General features: G+C 33.8%; 1 protein-coding gene across 7 annotated transcripts in view; it reads left to right on the top strand.

The window, feature by feature from the left end:
- The first annotated feature begins 421 nt into the window (after window positions 1-421).
- Window positions 422-22,601, top strand: part of LOC143225556 (uncharacterized) — a 51,822-nt gene continuing 29,642 nt past the window's right edge. For 2 of the 7 annotated variants that reach the window (XR_013013921.1, XM_076455218.1), the window contains exons 1-3: window positions 499-671; window positions 6,767-6,806; window positions 11,968-12,108. Coding sequence is in view for 4 of the 7 variants with exons in the window: in XM_076455218.1 (XP_076311333.1) it covers window positions 6,782-6,806; window positions 11,968-12,108 (166 nt within the window). In the remaining 3 variants the exon portion in view is untranslated. Of the gene's footprint in view, window positions 672-899; window positions 1,270-6,766; window positions 6,807-11,967; window positions 12,109-22,601 lie in introns of those variants that run through there. The other 5 variants (XM_076455219.1, XM_076455220.1, XM_076455223.1 and 2 more) reach the window with 5 other exon arrangements.

Genomic DNA, 22,601 nt, shown 5'->3' with positions numbered 1-22,601 from the left:
CCTGCTTTGCGATCAAGTACACAACTTCGTACGATGCTGTGAGGATCGGTTTGTCAATGGGTACAAAGCCGAGAACAGGCAAAGTAGCCTTTTTATTGAACCTGGCTCTCTTTACCTTGAATTCAGCAAGCGTTGTGTTCTTGTATTTCCCATCTCCATGTAGCTTTAGGGAGTGTTCTCTTAGTTTTGCCAGTGCTAGACTAGAATTGCTCAACTTGGCATTGCAAATCATGCATTGAGGACGCTGACTCTCATCATGTTCCGTTGTACACGTGAATTCATATTATACGTATTTGTCCGACTACTTTCTGTTTTTGCTCGACATAGTATGAAAGGACTGAACGATTAGGAAAAAAATCACGAATGACGCACGATTACTGCAGTCACAAGTCGGCTGCTAAGCCTACGAAGTCCCCTACAGCACAGATATTAAGGCCAAGTGATGTGACGTGATCAGCTGCAGCCAATGATGACAAGCGGAGCATGACGTCACGAATCATACGAGTGAGGTGAACGGACACACACACAGTGTGTCTTGACCTCCACCAAACCGTTGAGACTGGCTCACCGAACTCCAGGGGTTTGTTTGAACCCAGGTTAAGATCCACTGCTCTAAAAGGTCATGAGATATGCACTTCTTCCCAGGGCAAAAGGGATAACTGCTCACTTCAGTGAGTGCCTTTATAGATAAGAAGACTAAAGATACTGTCCTTAATTCGGAATATTGAGATACTCAACATTGAAATATTTATTTTTATTACAAATAGTAGAAAGAAAAGAGAAAGAAAAGGTTTGCCCTTAATGGCGCGGTGCCCATAAATTGAGATTCTACTGTATTTTATTAAATGGTAAAATTCTGTTGAGTTTCAGTTCTCACAAATGGCAGCACATCGCCAGACCACAAAAGTACCCTCTGTGTGGTACTATGGTAGTGGTATATTTACGTTGGGTGTTCAGTCAGAATTTACCAATCCAAATGACGATGTGTGGAAATTCGTAAGTTCTTAAAACCATACATATGATTCCATACCTCAGTTGCTGCAAGTTAGGAAATAAATACATCAGCTTTAAAATGACTTGTAGCTTTTTACCAAAAAAAAAAAAAAAAGAATCATGTGCCATGTGATACTATTGTGCAAGAATTCACTGATATTTTTGAAAAAATAAGAATGAAAGAGGACATATTTTTTTCAACCCTATGTGTACTCTAGGCAATCTACAGTTATTGTCTTCCCAATCATCCTCCAAAGTCTTACTTTGTGATGCTTAGTAAGTGCCCTTTTTTGCCAATGAGACTTTACCTTTTTAACATTTGCTGCATGTTGCCGTATAGATATGAAATTTTATACAGTCATTTATGTGTGTTTTTCTGTATAAAATCATTAGTCACTGAACACAACTGTGGATGACTTTTGAATAAGAATATGTGAATTTGATAAGGTTAAAGATAAGTATGAAGTTAACTGTGGTTAATTGCCTGCCAGATATTATTTGAGGGAGTAGCAAGCATGTTAGTTACACATTTTTCACATTTAAACGTTTCACAGACAATGAATTTTGCAAGAAGAGATGAGAGTAACATATGGATTCATGCCACAGTTTTATCTGTGTTATGCAAGCTTAGTCATTACTGTTTCAATCAGGTACATACAGTCATGTGAAAAAGTTAGGACACCCTATGAAAGCCTATGTATTTTTGTAACATTTTTGGATGAATAGATATTTAATCTCAATTTTAACAATACTGAGATATTATAGGAATATAACTAAACAATTAAAACTGAAGGAAAGACTAAGATCTTCTGTAAATGTAATTCTACAAAAATGCATATTCTAACTGAGGAAAAAGTTAGGACACCCCCACATTTATTCCCACTTAAAATGGCTCAACTTACACACAGGTGTATCACACCAGGTGCACATGATTAGAAGATCGTTACTCAGCATTTTGAATGAGGCTTGCTCTATTTAAACCTCAAACATTTAGTTTGGTGTGCTCCTGACTGTTGAAGTGAGAGTGAGCACCATGGTGAGAGCAAAAGAGCTGTCTGAGGCCTTCAGAAAGAAAATTGTAGCAGCTTATGAGTCTGGTAAGGGATTTAAAAAGATTTTGAAATCAGCCATTCCACTGTCTGAAAAATAGTCAACAGGTGAAGGGCTTTAAAAGAACTGCCAACATGCCCTGGTCTGGTTGTCCAAGCAAGTTTACCTCGAGAGCAGACTGCAAGATGCTAAAAGAGGTCTCCAAACACCCTAACATGTCATCACGGGACCTACAGCAGGCTCTGGCTACTGTTGATGTGAAAGTGCATGCCTCTACAATCAGAAAGGACTGCACAAGTTTAACTTGCATGGGAGGTGTGCAAGGAGGAAACATTTGCTCTCTAAAAGAAACATCAAGGCCAGACTGAAGTTTGCCAAAGAGAATGTAGACAAAGACCAGGACTTCTGGAATAATGTTCTTTGGACAGATTAGTCCAAAATTGAATTATTTGGACACCAGAACTGCGTCTCACTGCAGTTATTTCAGCCAAAGGGGGTAACACTAGCTATTAGAGGGTAGGGTGTCCTAACTTTTTCCTCAGTTAGAATATGCATTTTTGTAGAATTACGTTTATAGAATATCTTGAAAAGTCTTTTCTTCAGTTTTAATTGTTTAGTTATATTCCTATAATCTCTTAGTATTGTTGAAATTGAGATTAAATATTTATATATCCAAAAATGTTACACAAATACACAGGCTTTCACAGGGTGTCCTAACTTTTTCACATGACTGTAGGTACCCATAGAAATAGTTTTGGGGGTGGGGCAAAACATGTATATAGGGGATCAGCTTTTACAGTGTAAATCAACAGAGTAAACAAATGTGTGTTATGTGTGCTTAAATGCAAACATGAATTTACAGTTTAAATGAAAATTATTACCACTATTGAATTAATTAAGAAGTTAGGTTTACATCATAATACCTGAAATTATTTTTTGTGAAATGTAAGTGGAGTCCAGTCTTGCATTTTCCAGCAGACACCAATGTCAGGTTAAGTCAGGTAGAAATGAGATGAAAGTGATTGAGTTGGAGGTATTAGTGAAAGTGAAATTTGTAAACAGTATCACTAAACATGACAGTTGTAAACCTGGTATACCCATTGTGTTATTTGTTATGTGAAATATGTTTTCTCACACAGAATGAAATATTTCCAAAGAACAGTTTTCTGAACTTGTTCTTCAAATTTCTTAATGCAAAGCCAGTTAGAATGCGAGAAAATTCAAAATTCAGTCTCTCATGTAATGCTGGGGGTGTGAGGAAACACTTTTGATTATGTAAAGTATATTTATTTTCTTCTGTGCTCAACGTGAAGCAGAAGAAAGTTGCATGAAAGAGAAAATATAGGTACTAGTGAACTTTCATGGTCAGAGAAATCAGGTCACCACCCATACAGTGTTTGATCTATATTGGGCACCTGCCCCCTCCTCCAGTTTATTTATTATTGGATCTAAGCTCTGTTTATTCAATAACTAGGTAATAGTGGAGGGAATGTGGCAGGATTACATGCAAGCTGTGGACTCTCATTATACCCATGACAACCTTAGAAAGCATAACCAAGGTTTAGATGTAGCTAGAGACATGGAGATGCCTGGATTGATTTCATTCAGCAGTTAGGAAGGATTGTGTTTTTCAGGCAGCTTAAGCATGAAGCATACATAAGCAGACATAGAACTTGATCACAGTTTGATTTTTTTGTTTTCCTCACACTTTGTTCAGATTTTGAATTTCAGGATGAAGTATTTCTATAATCAGGTCATTTAAACATTAACCTATACTTTGTAAATAGTTTTTTTGACCAGTAGAATTTTTTTGACACTGCATTTTCAATTCTGACCTTCCCTTTATGTTGCAGAAATGTATCCTCATGATGGCTGGTGTGGGTATGAAAACTTTAATTAAAATAAAGTACAGAACAGTATTTAATCTTTCTTAAGTCATCTTCAGGTTAACAGAGAGAAACTATCTCAGTCACTGCTGAAATGGAAAGAAGTAATGTTGAGACTTTTCTATTTAAATTTTCAGATGGTTTGGAGTTTGTGGCACTGTTTGCCACACCAGGGGTTGGCTTTATTTTGACATTATTAGAGTATGTTGATGAATACACAGTACTTGACAATCCTTAACTGCCTACTATGAGATATGTCCATAAGCCATAAAATACTATAAAGCTATAGATGTTGGGAAAGGTAGTTTAAATATGCTAGAGTAAAAACCATGTTCTATGACTGATACATTTACATCAGGCATTTACATAGAAGACAAAAGACATTGTAGATGTGATATTTACACAGATATAAGTATTAGTTTTAGCTTTTGCTATGTATTGCATAATACTAGTTATTTTGCTAATAGCAGACACAGTTATTTTTCTGATGGTTAAAGTGTTAAGGAAAAAAGGAAGTTAACATTACAAATATAAATGGCTAAGTAGTAATTTCTAAACACTTATGGCAAAGTATAACTAAGACTTTAAAGTTTTAAATCTTTATTTAAACACATGGTGAGCTCTTAAAATAAATAAATTATCAAAAGCCTTTTCAAAAGAATAATTAAAGCTGAAATAATTAGAAGTTAGTAATCAGTCAAGTTTTGTATAATGAAGTAAGTCTTAATCGAATCACTCTTCAAAGTAAAACAATTAATTGTATAACTCATAGTAAATAAATAAATAAAATTATGTTCAGTGCTGTTTAAATGACTGACTGTGCATTAGATTTTATTGCTTTTGTATTTCTAGTGTGTGTCTATTATCAAAAAATAAAGTTGGTTTTGAAATATGTTTAAGCCATTCCAGAATTATTAAAAGACATTATAAACTTGAATACCAGAATGATGACATAGATTATGTGCATATATATTCAGTATAAGTTTATTTACAAACAAAAACGAAATTATATATATAAGTTTTCCATTTAAATCTTAAAGTGAGAAATGTAAAAGACAAAGGTATGTAAATATAAACATTAAAAAGAATAAAAAAACTAAAGGGGAAACAGAAGCAAAAGGTAGGCTTCAAAAGTTTCTAACGTTGCTAAAATGTTCCTTTTTGCCCATTCATAAAGTTTTTCATGACAATTTGGCATTACTATATCTTCATGTACACATGGACTAAATATGGGTATAGCTATCCATAATTTTATTCTACTGACTAAGGGGAAGGCAGCCAGTCAGCAGTACCCACCACCACAAGGTCACTGTTAAGTAGCAATATTGTGAAACAAGGACTTTATGAGCCACAGCTCAGACACTAACCACCAGCATGGTATTAAAGAAATAAAATTTAGATATCAGCAAACATCAACTCTCTTTGTTCAGAAGACCCAACTTCATAACCAGCAGATATTGAAATTTCAATGACAGAAAGGTGCGATAAGAGGAAACATAAAAATATCACAGCAAATCAGACAAGATCACTCAGATATAGACATGCTCTGTGGTTGCCAAACTCTGGGAGATAAATTATAAATAACTGAGGAGGTGGATTCTGGTTGTATGTTTTAACTATCAAATTGAAACCTTAATCAAACCCACAATATTTTTTAAACAGAAAAATTGATTTAAATATTTGTACCAGTTTTGATTTTTTTTCCACACTGTATTTATGTAACTTGAAGGCAGAGGAAGATGTAAAATCTTTAATTGTGCATGATAAATAATTTCCTATGGGGAGGTGTTCAACTAATTCCTATGTTCTTAGATAGATTGCTACCACACTGTAGTTCTGGGTGTTCTAAAGTCATCACAACATGAGTTTTAGTATAATATGAGAACATAGTGAATTATTCTCTACTATTTATGGATTTTTCATAATACTTTATAGCTTTTTCTATTGGAACATTAAACAGGGTGCTATAATAATTATATATGATTTATGAAGAAAAGAAAATAATTTAGTTAATGGATAGAAACTTCTCTAAAAACAAAACATTATTTTTACAGAAAAAAGAAAGCATTTCAAATTTGAATAAATGACAAGCCTTGAAAAATTTTGTTACCTGCTAGAAAGTGGAGTGATAATCTTACAGATAAAATGACATTTCTGAATACTTGATTCTTGTTGAAAGTAACATTTATTAAGTTTTATTTTTCTGTACTCCTAATGTTTTAAAGATTGATGGAAATTTATTGTATTTCATAATAATTTAGCACAAATAAACCAAAAACCTTTCTAGTATGATGAAATGATAATTTTTTGTTACTAGTACTATTCTCTAGTAGAGAAATTATTTTAAACATATATTTACCACATATCCAAAGTCTAATTATATGCAGCTATTTAGTAATCATATAAATGCTTTCTTCTATTTACCTTTTCTTAAATCCAGCTCAGTCATTTATTTTAACTTTAACTGAGTAGCACAATAGCCTTTTTAATTCAATCAGTTAGATAGCCAAATATAATTCTTTAGCTAATTGCAACCAATGAAATGTTTTTTTTTGTCTATCTGCAAGCCTATCATTGTCGTTTTCATTCTCTCTGCAACAAATCATTACACCTATCCTTCCACATACAAGGTAGGTCTGCAAAAATCTTCCTTGGATTATCACATTCTACTGGGAATTCTTATTATAAATCATGAATTTAACTGCCATTTAAATGCAAACAATAGGTAAATGAAAAATGATAAACAGAGATGCTTAATTTTTACATTATTGCATATTGAAACAAGAACTTGTTAAGTCTGAATAGAATGTTTGGTAATATTGATGTTACTTTTTTAGGTTAGGATCTAAACCATGAGCAAGTTTTATCCAGTGATTGGTAAGTAAATGTGTACTTTCATGCATTTCATCATTATATTAATGCTTTCTTGTAATTCTTAAAATCCACTCCTAAAGAAATTACATACTGTTTCATAGTAATAATTATAAAATGTTAAATAAAAATACAGAAAAGAGCATATCATTTTATGTGTCTTTATAGTTTAATTTCAAAAAACTGGTTACTGCCCTTTAGAACATATACATTTTTAAAACACACATTCATGATTAAGTTATCACACTTATTATATAACAAAAATCTTTGAGCCATTACAATGGTTGCACTTCAGTACTTTTTAAGAGTGAAGAAACTAATGCAGCACATTTCTTTATAATGTGAAAGTACTATGACTATACCACTCTTATAACTTAGAAAATGAATATATCTTTATTTCTGTATATTTAGGTGATTGTTTTTAAATCTGTAGTACAGGATGACTGTTCTTAGCTAAACATTTCAGACTTGGTATTGTGGGAAGTGGTTGGTAGAGCTTGAAGTTGAACACAATGTAAAACAAGACTAATATCTAATAACAAAATTCTTTTTGTGATAAAGATTGTCCAGATTTCACTGTAAGTTCTACATCTACAAGCCATGTGTGATGAATCACTATGACAGTCTGTTCATCTTATAAAATGGTGACAGAGTTGTCATCAACCTGTCTTATCATTTATACTGATGTTATGTCTCAAGAATTGCCTTCAGAGTAGAGGAGTTAGGCCTGCAAATAACAGGAGACTCACTGAGGGTTTTTGTTTCCCAATAGATATAATAGATGGGCCACAAAGAATGAGACAAGTTACAGATTTCACAGAAAATGCAAATGTTTAATGCAACTCACCATAGAATGAAGGCTCTTTTAAATCAAAAGCTCCTTCTAGTGTGTTTCTTTCCACTGGAACCTATATTAGACAACTAAGCCTTACCATAAGAGAGAGTGTCTCAAAGTTAACTTGAATCTATAGAGCCAACTTTAATATATATATATATTTAAAAAAGGAATAATTGTAAATGTAATAAACAGACTTATTATTTGCTCATAGATGAACTTGTACCCTTATTAAATAAATTAAACTGCCCATACAAATTATAAAAGTAGAAGTAAACTGTGTTGTTACTGGAGAACTTTAAATATTCTCAGAAAGTAAAACTATACAAAAATAATTCACTGCCCTTTTTACCCAAAAGAGAGAACTTCTGATATGATACCTTATTGCCACTAACCTTGATCCTCCCATCTATACCCCGTGATTAACATTGTACAGAGACACTGTAGCATGCATCAATCTTCCACCAATAGGAGTGTGACACCCTTTTGCTGCAACTGGCTTGCTCTTTACTGTAGAACCCAATCTTCACTTCTCAATTTGGGTCAGTAGTGTGAAGATGTGTTTTAATTTTTTTTTTGCATTTGATTTCATTTTTCCAATTTTTTTTGTTTTTACTTTTACAAAGGTTGTTACTTTTGTTATTGACTCTCTTGTTTTGTTTTTTGAATTTTGCGCAAAGCTAGCTGAGGGCTATCTGTGCTAGCCATCCCTAATTTAGCAGTGTAAGACTAGAGGGAAAACAGCTAGTCATCACGATCCACCGCCAACTCTTGGGCTACTCTTTTACCAACGAATAGTAGGATAGACCGTAACATTATAACGCTTCCACGGCTGGGAGGACGAGCATGTTTGGTGCGACTGGGATTCGAACCCGCAACTCTCGGATTACGAGTCAAACGCCTTAACACGCTTGGCCAAGCCGGGCTCTATTCACTCTCAGATGTGTTATGAATTCTGAATTTAAAATTCATGCTACCGCTACAATGGGTAACACTTCTACTGCACCTCAGCCTGCAGTTTTTCAGGTTCCATACTTTTGAGTGAGAAGATTTCAGTCTTGGTACATCATATATTGGAGTCTTTTATACATCCTGTGATGTCTCCTGATCCCAGGTTAGACTTTCCCTTTCCTGGTAAACCTAGACAAGAAGATAATGATTTGGATAATCGTTTTTCACAATCTTCCTTTGCTGTGCAATCTTGTATATCCTCTGTGGATGCCACCAGATCATCTTCAGGCTTTCTGGATATGGTGTGCCAGGTAAGTTACCTCTTTACTGTGTCTTTTGTGCTGTGTAACTCCTCTCTTCCCCTCTTAAATTCTCCTTCTTCCATTGGCTACCTAGTTTTACCTCCTTTTTTAAATATTGGGGTCCATGCTGACCATTTTGTTCTGCAGTATCAAATTTATCATTCAGATTTCCTGTTTCTTGATTCTTAAACCTGAATCTGATCCTTCTATCTATATGAGATTTACCCAAGCCTAATTTTCCCACTTTAATTTGTCTTTCTCCACTCTTTTGAGATACTCTTCCTCAGTCTATTTTCTGTCTGAGGTTATTCACAGCTCCCTTGAGGGGTTCTCAGTGGATAATTGTTTCCTTATGTATTCAGAGTTGGCACACTTTTCTTCTGCTCTTGCCCTTCAAGCATGGCTCTTCTTTTGTTAGAATTTTCTGGTTAGGGATGCATTTTCAACTAATGTGTGTCTATCCATGACCTACTTATGGAACTTCTATGTAGTATCATTTTATACAGGAAATTGTGTAGGTCTTCCTGATTTTTTGGAGTTCAGGGTGGATAAAGGCTGCTCTTCAACACTCTTTCTTTATGCCCTTTGTCTTTCTCTATCACAGCTTTTGTCTGCTCCTGTTTCCATTTTTTGCCCTTCTTTTTCTGCACTTTTGTTTGTTCTGCTTTCCTTGGTTTCAACAGTTAGCTGCTAGATTATTTATCTCTAGATCTCCCATGGCTAACAGTACTGGTGGCTATCCTTTAGATTCTGGCATGGTTGGCCAAATTAGTGTATCTGTGGAACAGTTTTAACTTGGATTCATTGGTGCTTCATATGTTGTTTCCAGGACTTTCCCTTTAGTGTCTCAACCTTCCACCCTTATCCTTACCTCCTAATCCCCCCCTTCAGGATCCTATTTCTTGGCAGTATCTCTCTAGAGCAGTTCAGTCTTTTTCTTGAAGATACCATGGAAAATGTTAGCCATACTTCTCTATGGTTGTATTCCAGGTTTTTTTCTTTCACAACAACTCCAGGGCTGACGTCTTATTATAGATCTTTCTTGACTTATCCATTTTGTTGACCTACTTCATTTTAAAATGGAGTCTTTCTTCACTAATCATTAGGTATTTACTTTGTGTCTTTGGATGATGAAGGTGGATGTTACAGATGTCTGCCTTCCCATCCATATTTTCCCAATGTCGAGATGTTATCTTCATTTTTTTTTTTCCCACAAGGGTTGAGTTTATCAATTCCATGTTTTGCCATTTGGTCTTGCACCCACACCTCATGTATTCTGTCAGGTAATCAGGGCTTTTACTTGATTTATTCATTCTCATGTTCTGCAATTCCACCATTACGTGGAAAACTCTATCCCATCAGACATCTCACAAGAAAACCCTTTTGAGGAGGCTTGAGTGGGTTGGTTTGTCAAGTTGGAGAAATACTTTATTCTTTTTCTAATCCAATACTCTACCCACTTAGGGTGTTTTTCAATTCTTGTCTCATTCATGCCCAGCATTTTCCACTTTGTTTGCAGATGATGGAGATATTAGTTTTCAAGGCTCAATCTTTTCCTTCTCTTACTGCGTGGAAGGTTCTTTCTTTTTTGGGGACTTAGGTTTCCTTTCCATGTGTTTACATGTGTACTCTTCAGTGAGTGATGTATGATCAATGGAATCTTGCTCAGGATTCTCTGGAATCTGTTCCCCTTCTTTTTTCCTTCCCTGCACATTGATTTCACCTGGTGGCTCAATAGAGATAACACTGTGAAAAGTGTTTCTCTTTTACCTCCTTGTCCAGAGTTGCATCTTTTTTTACAGATACTTTTTTGAAGGGGTGGGGAATGTATCTGGGTGCATAGAAAATTGCAGATTATTGGTCTTTAAATGAGGTGGCTGTAGTTGTGGTTTATAATTTATTTTACATTTTTGGCCTAATTTATCTTAAATTTCTATGCCTGTGTTTTCATCAGTATATGCTGGCTTTTACATGCCACAGTGTAATTGTATTTGTATAGGTTCTGGATTTCATATATATTTCTTATACTCTTCTGTTGCTTATAATATAATTGTTGCAAAGAGAAATGTATAACTGTTTGAGATAGCATGAATGCATATATTTTTATTTATCAGTAATTTATTTTACAATATTATACAATAATGTTAATAGAGAAGAAAAAATGATTACTCCACAGGCTAAATAAAATGATCTGACTAAATGGGAAACAAATGGCAGAATACATTAAACTAAATCTAGCAGTATGACAATTTGTGGTAACTATCCTACAATTAAAAAAGTTAACTAAAATAGTACAGTCTGGCTTTTGTACTAGGGGATATACAATACAAGATTTAAAAATTTTTCATTACAATTAACAGAACAAAACACAACCTTTTCAATTAATCACAGTATTATGTGAAGAAATAGGCAAGTATATTTTTAACTTTTTAAAATATAATAAAATTATTTTCCGCTATCATTAGTTTACAGTGAATGGTACATTTTTGTACACAAATTAAAGATGATACAATAAACTAGAATATCTTCTTTGCACAAAGTCTGCTTATTTGAGGACATTATTGGATTGTTTTTAGAAATACAGCACAGGTTTTAAATATGTGGAACACGTTTTGTTAAGCCAAAATAACATTTGCCCCTTTGTAATTAATATGATTAAACAATTGTAGATTTTACCTTGTCTCAAACATAGAAAGATTATTATTTAAGTCCATTTTTCTGCACTATTGTTGAGGGTTATTATCGGATAATTAAGGGGATAATGAGTATGTCTTTTACATTTAAAAAAAAAATATAATATGTAACCTGGTTTAATTTTATAGATTCCTTTCTATATATATAGATGAGATGTTTTTAGATGGAAGGAAATTGTATATTTTAAACTGTATGCAATATATAAATATTTATTAATTTGATACATACAGATAATAATTCCAATAATGGTTAGACTATGTATATCTGACAACCAAATGTATAAAAGTAATGTAATCAAAATATCATAAAAATTCTTACTTGAATTATGTTATCATGTTTAATATCATGTGATAACTATAAGATGATTTGTTTTTATATGTACCAGGTTATCCACAGGATGTTTTCAATAATGAATCCAGTTTCTCAGGGTTTTATACTCCAAAATGGGAGTTCTGTAGTTATGAGAAGTTAAACTTTATCTTCTGGTCTATTTTGTATGTAATTCTAATTTTTTGGCTTTTGGCAGGTAAGTTTACTTTGAATATCATCATTTTATAGGTGCATATTGTGTTTTCATTATTTTATTAATATTGACACATTTCACTGAGATTACTTATGAGCTAATTATTAACATCTAAACTCATAGAAGCTTTAAACCATGTCCACTAACAACTTCACAGTGAATTACATGTTAAAATACCTGAGAAGTTTTATAAGTTAAAGGATTACTGGAGTCTTAGCTTCAACATTGAAGTTTAAGAATAAACAGGTCATCAGTGCTTAGGCTAACACAAGGGTATCTATAGGTGTAAGTTTTATGACAAAAATAATTTTACTTCAAATTCTTAACATAATATAAAGCTGATATAATCAGTGAAATTTGGTTCCTATTGCACCAGTATGAGATGAAATAGTGCATGGTTCCTCCAACATTCAGTATTGTCATTTATGAACATGTCTGCAGGACATTGCAGGTCATTTGACACCTCTACCCACTTTAGAGAAAACCATATGATCTCAGAAGAAGATTGAAAAAGGATAAAGGTGGGAAGAAAAGGAAAGAAAAGAAAACATACAAAGGAAAAACAAAAAAGGAAGAAAATATAGAAGGCTTAGGGAAGAAATATGGATCAGATAGAGAGACATTAAAATTATCATAAGAATATCAAGATTAATATTTGACTTTTGTTTTTTTTCACTCATTTCCTTACCATTGGAGCATAAGTGCATACATGTCAGTAAACAATTGAACAGTGGATCAAGTAAGATGATGCAATGATCAATGTAATTCTGTATCAAATTGTTTTTTCTCTTACATCTTATTATGGTTGAATGATGAATTTATAGAATAAATGTTTTTCTCTTTTTCTAATTAATATTTAAAAGATAAATGCATAAAAAATATAAACAGAATAACATTTTTATTTATCTTGCTACAAATGATGTCTTATTAATTTGTGAGTTTTATGGACTGAATGAGAATCATTTATCTTCAGAAAGAGAGATTGTGGTTGGTCTTCTTGATCAAGAAAAACAAAATCCCCATTTGTCTTTGGGACATAATTTGTCAAAATGGATTTATGAGAATGGCATCTCTCAACTCCTTCCAACTTATTCTCAGTTGGTGCAAATATTCAGCACTGTACCAGCCATATCGTGTTCTGTTTAAAGATTACTCTCTGCTTTACGTCAAAAAAAAACTTACTTACATTCTACCATTGCAGAAGAAAGACTGTCTTATGTTGCCATTTTGAATATTGAACAGAAAATAACAGATTTTGTTATGGAGAACAAAATGGAAGAGATGATCAATGCTTTTGCTTATCAGAAGAATTGTGAAAACTTATTATTTTTTTTTTTGTATTTGGTTTTATGTTATATGGGTTAGAAAAGTAAAAACACTAGCAGCAATGAAAAATTTATGTTTACAGTTTTTGATTTTTGAATGCAGTCAGGGAACTGAAAATTTATGTCTATGTTTTTTGATTCTTAATAACAAAGACATGATGTTACTTTCTCAGAGGTGTCAGGGTACTAACCACTTAGTTGGGAAATCTGCCTTGCAGACCTGCTTATGAACATGCATATATTTTCTTTATCAGTATATCTATTTTAAAATTATAAGGTTGGATCCTTAACACTCTGGCTGCCAAGGCAAAATCAAGGGAGAGATTTCTGTACTCATTTGCTGCATCCAGTCTACATGACATTGTTACAAATAACCAAACCATATACATATGAATTTTGAGTTGACTTGCTTGGAAATATACATAATAAAAATTAAGAAATAAATCTCTTTCAATCAAAAGTAGCCTAATACAATTTTTAATCACTATAAATTGTTTGTTTGATTTGAATTTCGCACAAAGCTACTCGAGGGCTATCTGTGCTAGCCGTCCCTAATTTAGCAGTGTAAAACTAGAGAGAAGGCAGCTAGTCATCACCACCCACCGCCAACTTTTGGGCTACTCTTTTACCAACAAATAGTGGGATTGAACATAACATTATAATGCCTCCACCGCTGAAAGGGCGAGCATGTTTGGTGCGACGGGGATGCGAACCTGTGGCCCTCAGATTATGAGTTGCACGCCTTAACATGCTTGGCCATGCCGGGTAAATTAGTTATCTTAAGTTTATTCACTGGTAAACTCTTTGAAAATTAGTTAAATTTTATAACTCTCTACCACTGATTTACACACCTTTGTAATATATAGATAACTTACCCAGTTAAGTAGTATTTGAAAGTTTTAGATAATGGTAAGTTTGAGATGTATTTACTAGGCATCAACAAACAGTGTTGGCCAGTACTTATTTAAACAAGTCAACATGGAGTACTCATGTATCATAAATCTCAATCTTAATCCTGTATTATTTATTTGAAATAATAAACACAATGTTTAAGTTTTTGGAGTTTTAATTTAAGACTTGGTAAATCCACACCATATTGAATAATAACTCAGCCCTAATTGACACTTTTTATGGCATGTATCAGTCAAGATGTATTTGTTGTCTTATGGGATGGTTATATCCAATACTACTCTGAGTATGATGTTTCTTTATGACTCTTATATGAAAAATAGGTACATTTAGATTATAGTGACACAGTTTTGTGGGTGGTAATTGTAAAAAAAGATAAATTGTTAAAATAGTTTTGGCACTTTCAAACAGCTCACATTTTGCCTTTTTAGATTGCTTTTTAGTATGTATTTATTCCAAATTTCAGATTAATTATAATTTAGGTATAAATGTCCAAGTTTGATATAATTATGTATATATGGGTTAAATTACACATTTTATTAAAATCTGGAAAATAAGGTACAGTTCAGAAGGTAATCAGAGGGGATGGGCACAAGATTTGATGCCTCCAATATTACACTTAGTCTCATTTTTCTAAAATCTAAAAGAAACTATATATTTAGCATAACTTAAAAAGTTACGTTACTCTGTAATATGAGAAATATGCATTTACAGTATTGTCTATAACATTATATTTCTTACTAATTTTTTATCAGTTAAGCTGAAAAAAGAACATTTTGATAATTGTACTAGTATACCATATTAATACTATGTTTTTAAGAGTAATAAATTGCACTGTCCACATAAAAGTATTTCTTAAAAGTAAATTTTGCTTTAGGTTTATGTTAATTTACTATTTGTTTCTGTTAATATAAAACAAATATTTTTATAAAATAATTGTTAGCAAAGTTAATATTCAGAGAAATTATGATGATCCTTAATGTAACTATATTTTTTGCCCTCAGTCAGAGTGATATTTAGTGATTAGTGTGCCAAGCTTCAAGTCAGAAAGCCTAAGATTTGAATGATGATATGCTTCTTACTTTCTGTATGGCATTATAACCCTGATAGTCAATTCTGCTGTGTGGTTAATGCTACTTGCTCAAATGATAAAAACTTTACTGGCTCGTTACCCTTTATCTAATTCATTAATAGTTTAAATGAGGACTGCCAATTCCGAACCTTAGGAGGCTCTAACCTAGTTGTTTAGTTCATATGCTTAAGTTTGAACATACAAAATACTAAAATTCTTGTTCAATAAAGTTTCAAATTTTGCTCATCCAATGATAAAACTATGCTTAGAGTTGGACAGTTAGTTGTAATTAATAACCAGTTAATTGATGAACCTATTAATTAATTACAGTTAACTATTTAATATAAAAAAAAGGTTCCATGGTTGCATTTCCTTCCAGTCAATTGCATTCCATCTATTCAACTGTTCAAAATTATTGATAGTGGTAAATAGCCTTAGTAGCTTTACCATAACAAAGATGGGGAGAGCAAATTAGGTGGTAAATGGAGATCAATCCAGTACCCTTGAATCATCTCAAATCACTAAAGCTGAATAAACCTGAAATAAAAAAAAATTAATAGGGCTAAAATTGAGTAGAGCACAGACAGTTCTGTATAGTTTCAAACATAACAACAAACAAATGTAATAGCAATATTTTGGTTACTTGAATAGTTGGAATAATTGTAAATACTAATAATCGAAACCCCAATTTTGATTAATTTATTATTTTCTTGTGAATCATTACAATCATAATTTTGATTAATGGATTGTTGGAATGATAATAATGATAAGAAACAGTGATAATTGGAAACATTAATTTAATCAATTGAAATGTATTTTCAAACCACTGATTAAATAAGTGACACTAAACAGTGATTGCTACTCAGAGGTAATCTATTACAGAGATGCCAACTATTTCAAATGACTGAGCGTAATGATTGTAGACAGAGCCCTTTATCATTTGCGGCTACTAGGCCTGACCAATGTCTCTATGCTGTTTATTATTATTATAACTATTATTATTTATTACTGCTATAGATTGCTCATTTATGACTGTGTTTTGTGTATTTAATAAATAAATTTTAAAAAATTCTTTTGAAATTATGTCTTTTATTTACTTCAGAGTAACAAACATACTAGTAAAACAACATTGAACATGTACAAACAGTAAGCAGTAACAGTCATGTTTATGACACTTATTGTAATAGTTTTGCAGTTGTTGCAGCCTTTGCTTTCATGAGAATGTCTCTGGATGGTTAGGAGTTATAACAATATTGTACATTTGATTGCATACACATCTTGTGTGTTATAATACTGCTCAAAACTGAGATGCTCAAGCTTAGTCTGAACTTGCTTTTGTTTTTACTCACTAAACTAAATATCCTTTCATTGTCAGCATCAGAATGGAAGATTGTAAGAATTCCAAGCATAACCCTACACAGAATATCATACTTTTGGTTGCCATTTCCATCCTTAACTGTAGACAGCTGAACCCAAAACTTGTCAACATTCAACTGAAGGATAGTTTCTGAGAAAGTATCAATTTGATAGTTCAAATATTGCTCTTCCAACTTGTCAATAGTGTCATGCTCATATGTATTTACAAGGACAGGATACCTGTGTGAGAAGAAGCATAGAGAAGAAAAATCTTTGCTGACTTTCAGCTTTAGATCAGCAACTTCTGTGTGAATCAGAAGTTCATCATTTAGAGGGAAATGTTTCATCATGTAATTTGTAGCTGCAATATAGTATTTCTTGACATTGGTATAGAAGCTGATCACGTCCAGGTCCTTTTCATATTTAACAATGCAGCATTTTCAATAGAAACTGCCTCATCAGATTTGTGTAAGGATTCATTGTTGTAGTCAAGTTCAGTGATGTTGTCTTCAAGATATTCTGGCTTGATGTATCTGACAAGTATATTTTTAACTTGTGTAATCAGAGTTCTATGCATAATGCAGACTGAAGAAAAAGCCAAAATAACAAGTTCATTTTGTTGTCCAGAAAAACTGTTAACTTATCTAACTTGCTCTGCGCATAACTTTTCTTGGTCACTTCCTTGCTAGCTTTCATTTTCTTCTCTTTTTTCATTGATTGTCTCTTCTTTAGTTCAAGGTCAGACTGCCTAAAGATATATTGAGTTATATCAAATGTTTCTTTGTCCAGGTTTTCAAGATTGTTGTCTTGTGTCTCTCTGTGGCTGGGAGGGTGTCTTGACTGTGTCCCTGTGTGGCTGAGAGGATATCCTGACTGTTAAAGTCTTGCTGCCTGACTGAGATACACATTTAGATCCTTTTGAATCTAGTTTTTCCTTTTCACAGTGAAAATGCTTCTTCAATGGCTTCCACATGTCTAATATTCTGTTGAGGCACACCCCAAATGATAGCCATCTTGTGTTAACAAGTTGTAGAATGTTTCTTGTTTCTTTTTCATACAATCCTTGAAACTCCTTGAAATGTTATTTTCTGCTAGCACTTTTGTCCAGAAAATAGTAGATATCTATCAGTATATCAGAAACTAGGCAGGGCAGTTCTCTGGAAGCTTACTGGGCAGCAATATTCATGAGGAGACAGGCACAGCCCATGAAGTAAATGCTAGGCTGTCATCTTGAGATGTGTCTCATCACACATTTACCTATACCAGACATAACTGAGGCATTGTCTGAAGAAAAACTAAAACAGTTTTCCCATGGAATTTTCCTCTTTGTCAGTTCGTGGTCCAAAAGCTTGAAAATATTCTCTCCCATTGAAGCTTCTTTCCATTCCACCATTATCAAAAGAGAACAAACAATTTTTCCAAGCAAACGGTCAAGATATCATACAACCACTGGATACAGGTTTGAGTCATCCATGTCTGTGGATCCATCTGTGGCTAAACTGTAAACACTGTTAGTAAGTATGCTTGAAATCATTTTGTCATCTTCACAACCCAACGTTTGTACAATGGCTGTAGTTTTAGTTCTAGCACAGCCATATTTTTTGCTATATCAGAGTATGGGAACATTTTTCTGAATAGATGTCCTGCATGATCGGCTACAGCTTGGGGTAAATTATGAGCAATGACAAATTGCGTGAACATCACTTCTGCATTTATAGTTTAATATTCTGAATTCTTACTCATAAATGATGTTATCTGCATCTTTTTTGTTTTCGCCTCAGCCTTTTGTTGGTGAGATGCCGATTTTGTATATTTGGAACAATTGTTTAATTCCATCATGTGCCACAGAAAAACCGACGTGACAAACTGTACAAAACGCATGACTTGCAATGACCAGATATTTTGCACTGTACTCTTTCCTAAATTTTTAATTCACAGTTTCAGCCCTTTTAGATTTGCCAGAAACAAGACAATCTGGTGAACGAGGCCTCTTTTTTTCCATCTTGTGAATGATCGCATTGGTGTTTCTATACCGCTTAGAAAATGAGAAATACCCATCTACACGAACGCTGATTTGTTGACAAGCACTAATTATGTAACTATGGATTCCACCACGTTCCAAGTATGGAGAAGCACCATGCTCAAACTATTGGTAGACGTCGGAGATACAAATATTTTTTATTATTTCTAGCACAAACATGGTTATCGCAAGTAGCCATTTGGACTATATCTTTTATTTATATCAAAATTTATTTGTATCTCACCAGAAATTTTCTTTTTACCCCTTTTTAGCCCTGGGGGAACAATTAATCACTTTATTGTATAGGCTTATATAATATATAATAATTTGGGAGCTGCAACAAGTAATATTTGTCTGTATGAGCTTATAGTCATAATGTATACACCAAAATCATAATGATTACACTCAAATCGTAATGGTTGTCATCTCTGCTGTTATATTTATTAATCAATTACAATACTGAGCTTTAATCTTGACTATGGGCTTACCAAGATGTATCAAGTGTCATATGTATTTTTTTCGTAATAAAATTTTAGGGAGGAAAACCTGTAGTTTGAGAAGAATTTTTTTTTTTTTTTTGAGGGAAGATTATGGATTTTTGATGAGAGAATAGCCTTGTTATTTGGAAAAATAGTACATTTTCACATGACTTGTTTTGAACTACCTGTTAGTTATCCTGGCAAGTTATTATTAACATTTTGCTATAAGTCTTTTAAAATTTATATTACTTTGCTTTCTGAAAATGGCCATAATGTCAAATAACCTGGAATCAGTACTGGAAAGGCCAAGTTCAAGTGACTGACAGTGGTTTTTGTACTGACCTGGTCGTCTTCCTGGCAAGTTATGATAATTGAAGTTATGCTACAGAAAGTCTTCTACAACTTGTATTACTGTAGTTTTTCTCTTAATGCTGTAGACTAGATGTATACATTGGTTTTATGCTTTTTTTTTAAACTTTGTTTTATTTTACCTTAATTTCCTTTTATAAATTTCCCAATTTTACTTGAATTTTAACTTTTTACATGATGTTTGGCACAGATAGCCCAGCTGCTTTGTGCCATAAAACACCAAATCAACCAACCAACCAACCAACTGATTCCAAGTTCATGTGGGTTCTACCCTTTCCCGTACTTTTCTACAGGAACTTAGAGTCCCTCAGGGCTGTGTTTTGAGTGTCACACTTTTCAGTATAAAGATTAATGCTACCACAGAACAACTTCCTCTTACTGTTGAATACAGGCTCTATGTTGATGATTTTCATGTCTCATGTCAGTCATCAAACATGAGGGAAATTGTGTGGCAACTACAGACTGCCTTCAATCATATACTGAAGTGGACCACAGCAAACAGTTTTAACTTCTCTCTCACTAAAACCATTTGCATGCACTTTTGCTGCCAATGGAGTATCCACCTTGATCCTGAACTCCATATTGGTGAAGTTGTATTACCTGTGGTCCCTGAGACAAAGTTTTTGGGGCTTATCTTTGACTGTAAGCTGACCTTTTTACTGCACATCAAGCAGCTATTAATCAAATGTACAAGAGCCCTGAACATCCTCCATGTCCTCTCTTCCACCACCTAGGGAGCAGATTGATGTTCTATGCTAAAGATATATTGTGTTCTTATTCGATCAAAACTCGACTATGGATCACTGGTCTGTGTCTCTGTCAGCACCTCTGCCTTGAAGATGCTGGACCCTATTCATCATCAGGGACTTCGGCTATGCACTGGGGCTTTCCACTCTTCTCCAGTCCAGAGCTTATACACAGAGTCTCATGAACCTCCTCTACTCCTCTGCAGTTTGCAACTGTCTTTATTGTATGCTTTGAAACTTCAATCCTTACCATAGCATCCCACATGGGGTTTTGTTTTCCTTCCTCTGTGAGCCATGCTTTTTCAGAACAGATAATGTGCCATTGCTACTTTTGGCATTTGTATACAGGTGCAGTTGGATGAATTGGGTCTGTCCTTGAATAACATTGCTGTATCCACTAGTCAGCCCATGCCACCATGGGTTATTACAATCCCCAAATATGACCTTTCACTAAGTCACCTGAGAAAAGCAGGCACTCCAGATTGCAAGTATTGTCTTTTATTTGCTGAACATCTTTTGAACCATCCTTCCATTCCTATTCATACAGATGGTTCGTAATCAGGTGATTGTGTGGGCTCTGCCATGGTTTGTTGTGGTTCGGTGGTTGTGTGCAGAATCCTCTCTACAGCTTCTGTGTTCGATGCTGAACTGTATGTCATTTCTCTTGCCATGGATCACATAGAAGTTAAGCAGTACTCAAATTGCACTATTTATACTGACTAGCTTAATTCTCTTCTGGTCCTGGAGTCACATTAGTTCTCACCCTGTTCTCTCTGATATTCAAAACTGACTGCCTCATTTTTCTTTAACATCTACTTCTATCCAGTTTTTCTGGATACCAGGCCATGTTGGCATTTGCAGGAATGGGCTCACCAACACTACTGCTAAATCTGTCTGCTCTGGTATTATAACTGCTATGCTTGTTCCATACACGAACTATGGTCCTGTGTTCAAAGCGCGGCTCCATGCCAGTTCACAGTTGACTTGGAGTTAGCAGTGTGAAAACAAGCTTTTCCAAAGAAAATCCTCTATTGGAGTTTGGCCATCTTGCTTCCATAAGGATCAGAAAGAGGAAGTTGTTCTATCTAGACTACGCTATGGTGACAGTTTTTTAACTCAATCCTTTTCTTTTATCTGGGACTGATGCACCAATGTGTTGGCTGTGTGATACTCAGGTCACAATAAGCCACATTTTACTGTCTTGCTGTTGTTATGACTCTCAATGACAGCACCATTTTAAACATGTTTTATCCCACGGTTCATCCATAATGCTAGACAGTGTTATTGGCAATGGTGACACTGTCTACCTGAGAAATGTTTTTAGTTTTTTAAAGACTATTAACCTTTTAAATGCTATTTAAGTTTTGAATTTATTAATTAGACCTTTTTTAAATGAGATTCCCTTTTAAAAATTAAAGTACATCTAGTTCAATATGAAATTAGAAAATGGCCATAATGTCAAATAACTCAAAACCAGGACTGGAAAGGCTAACTTCTGATGACCAATGTTGAATTTTAAACTTACCCCTTAGTCATCCTGGTGAGTTATGATAATTACAGTTATGCTACAGAAAGTCCTTTACAACTTATATTACTGTAGTTTTTCTCTTACTGCTGTAGACTAGATATAAAATTGGATTTATTGCTATATATGTTTTTATTTCAAAAATTAAACTTTGTTTTACCTTAATTTCTTTTTATGAATTTTAATAATTTTACTTTAATTTTAACTTTTTACTGGATGTTTGGTGCAGATAGCCTAGTTGCTTTTCACCTTAAAACACCAAACCAACCAACTTGTTTTAGGCTCATGACCATTATATTCATTTGATGGTTTGTCATATTCTGAGTGCCCTGAATCTTGTTGTGGATCTCTTATCTTGTCTCGACAAGATTCTTCCTATGGAATGGTCACTGGACCCACCCGTGTTTTAGCAGTTTTATTCCCAGTGGCATTTTCCAAATATGGTTGCCTTTGCTATACATCTAATTTCTCAGCTCCCACAATTTTGGTTGCCTGTTTCACATCACTTAACTGGGGTGGTAGATGCTCTCAGTCTGGATTGGATAGATGCCTACCTGCATTTCTATCCTTCTATCCATCAATTACCCCAAGTACTTTTCATCATCCAGACCACTCTTTGTCATGGTCTTCTTGGTGGCTTCTCTTTTGGTCAATACTGCTCTGGTTTCTACTACTGCACAGACTAGTGGTGCTAC

This window comes from Tachypleus tridentatus, chromosome 9 (genome assembly GCF_004210375.1).
Source record: "Tachypleus tridentatus isolate NWPU-2018 chromosome 9, ASM421037v1, whole genome shotgun sequence".
Lineage (NCBI taxonomy): Eukaryota > Metazoa > Arthropoda > Merostomata > Xiphosura > Limulidae > Tachypleus > Tachypleus tridentatus.
This window is presented reverse-complemented; position numbering and strand designations above follow the sequence as displayed.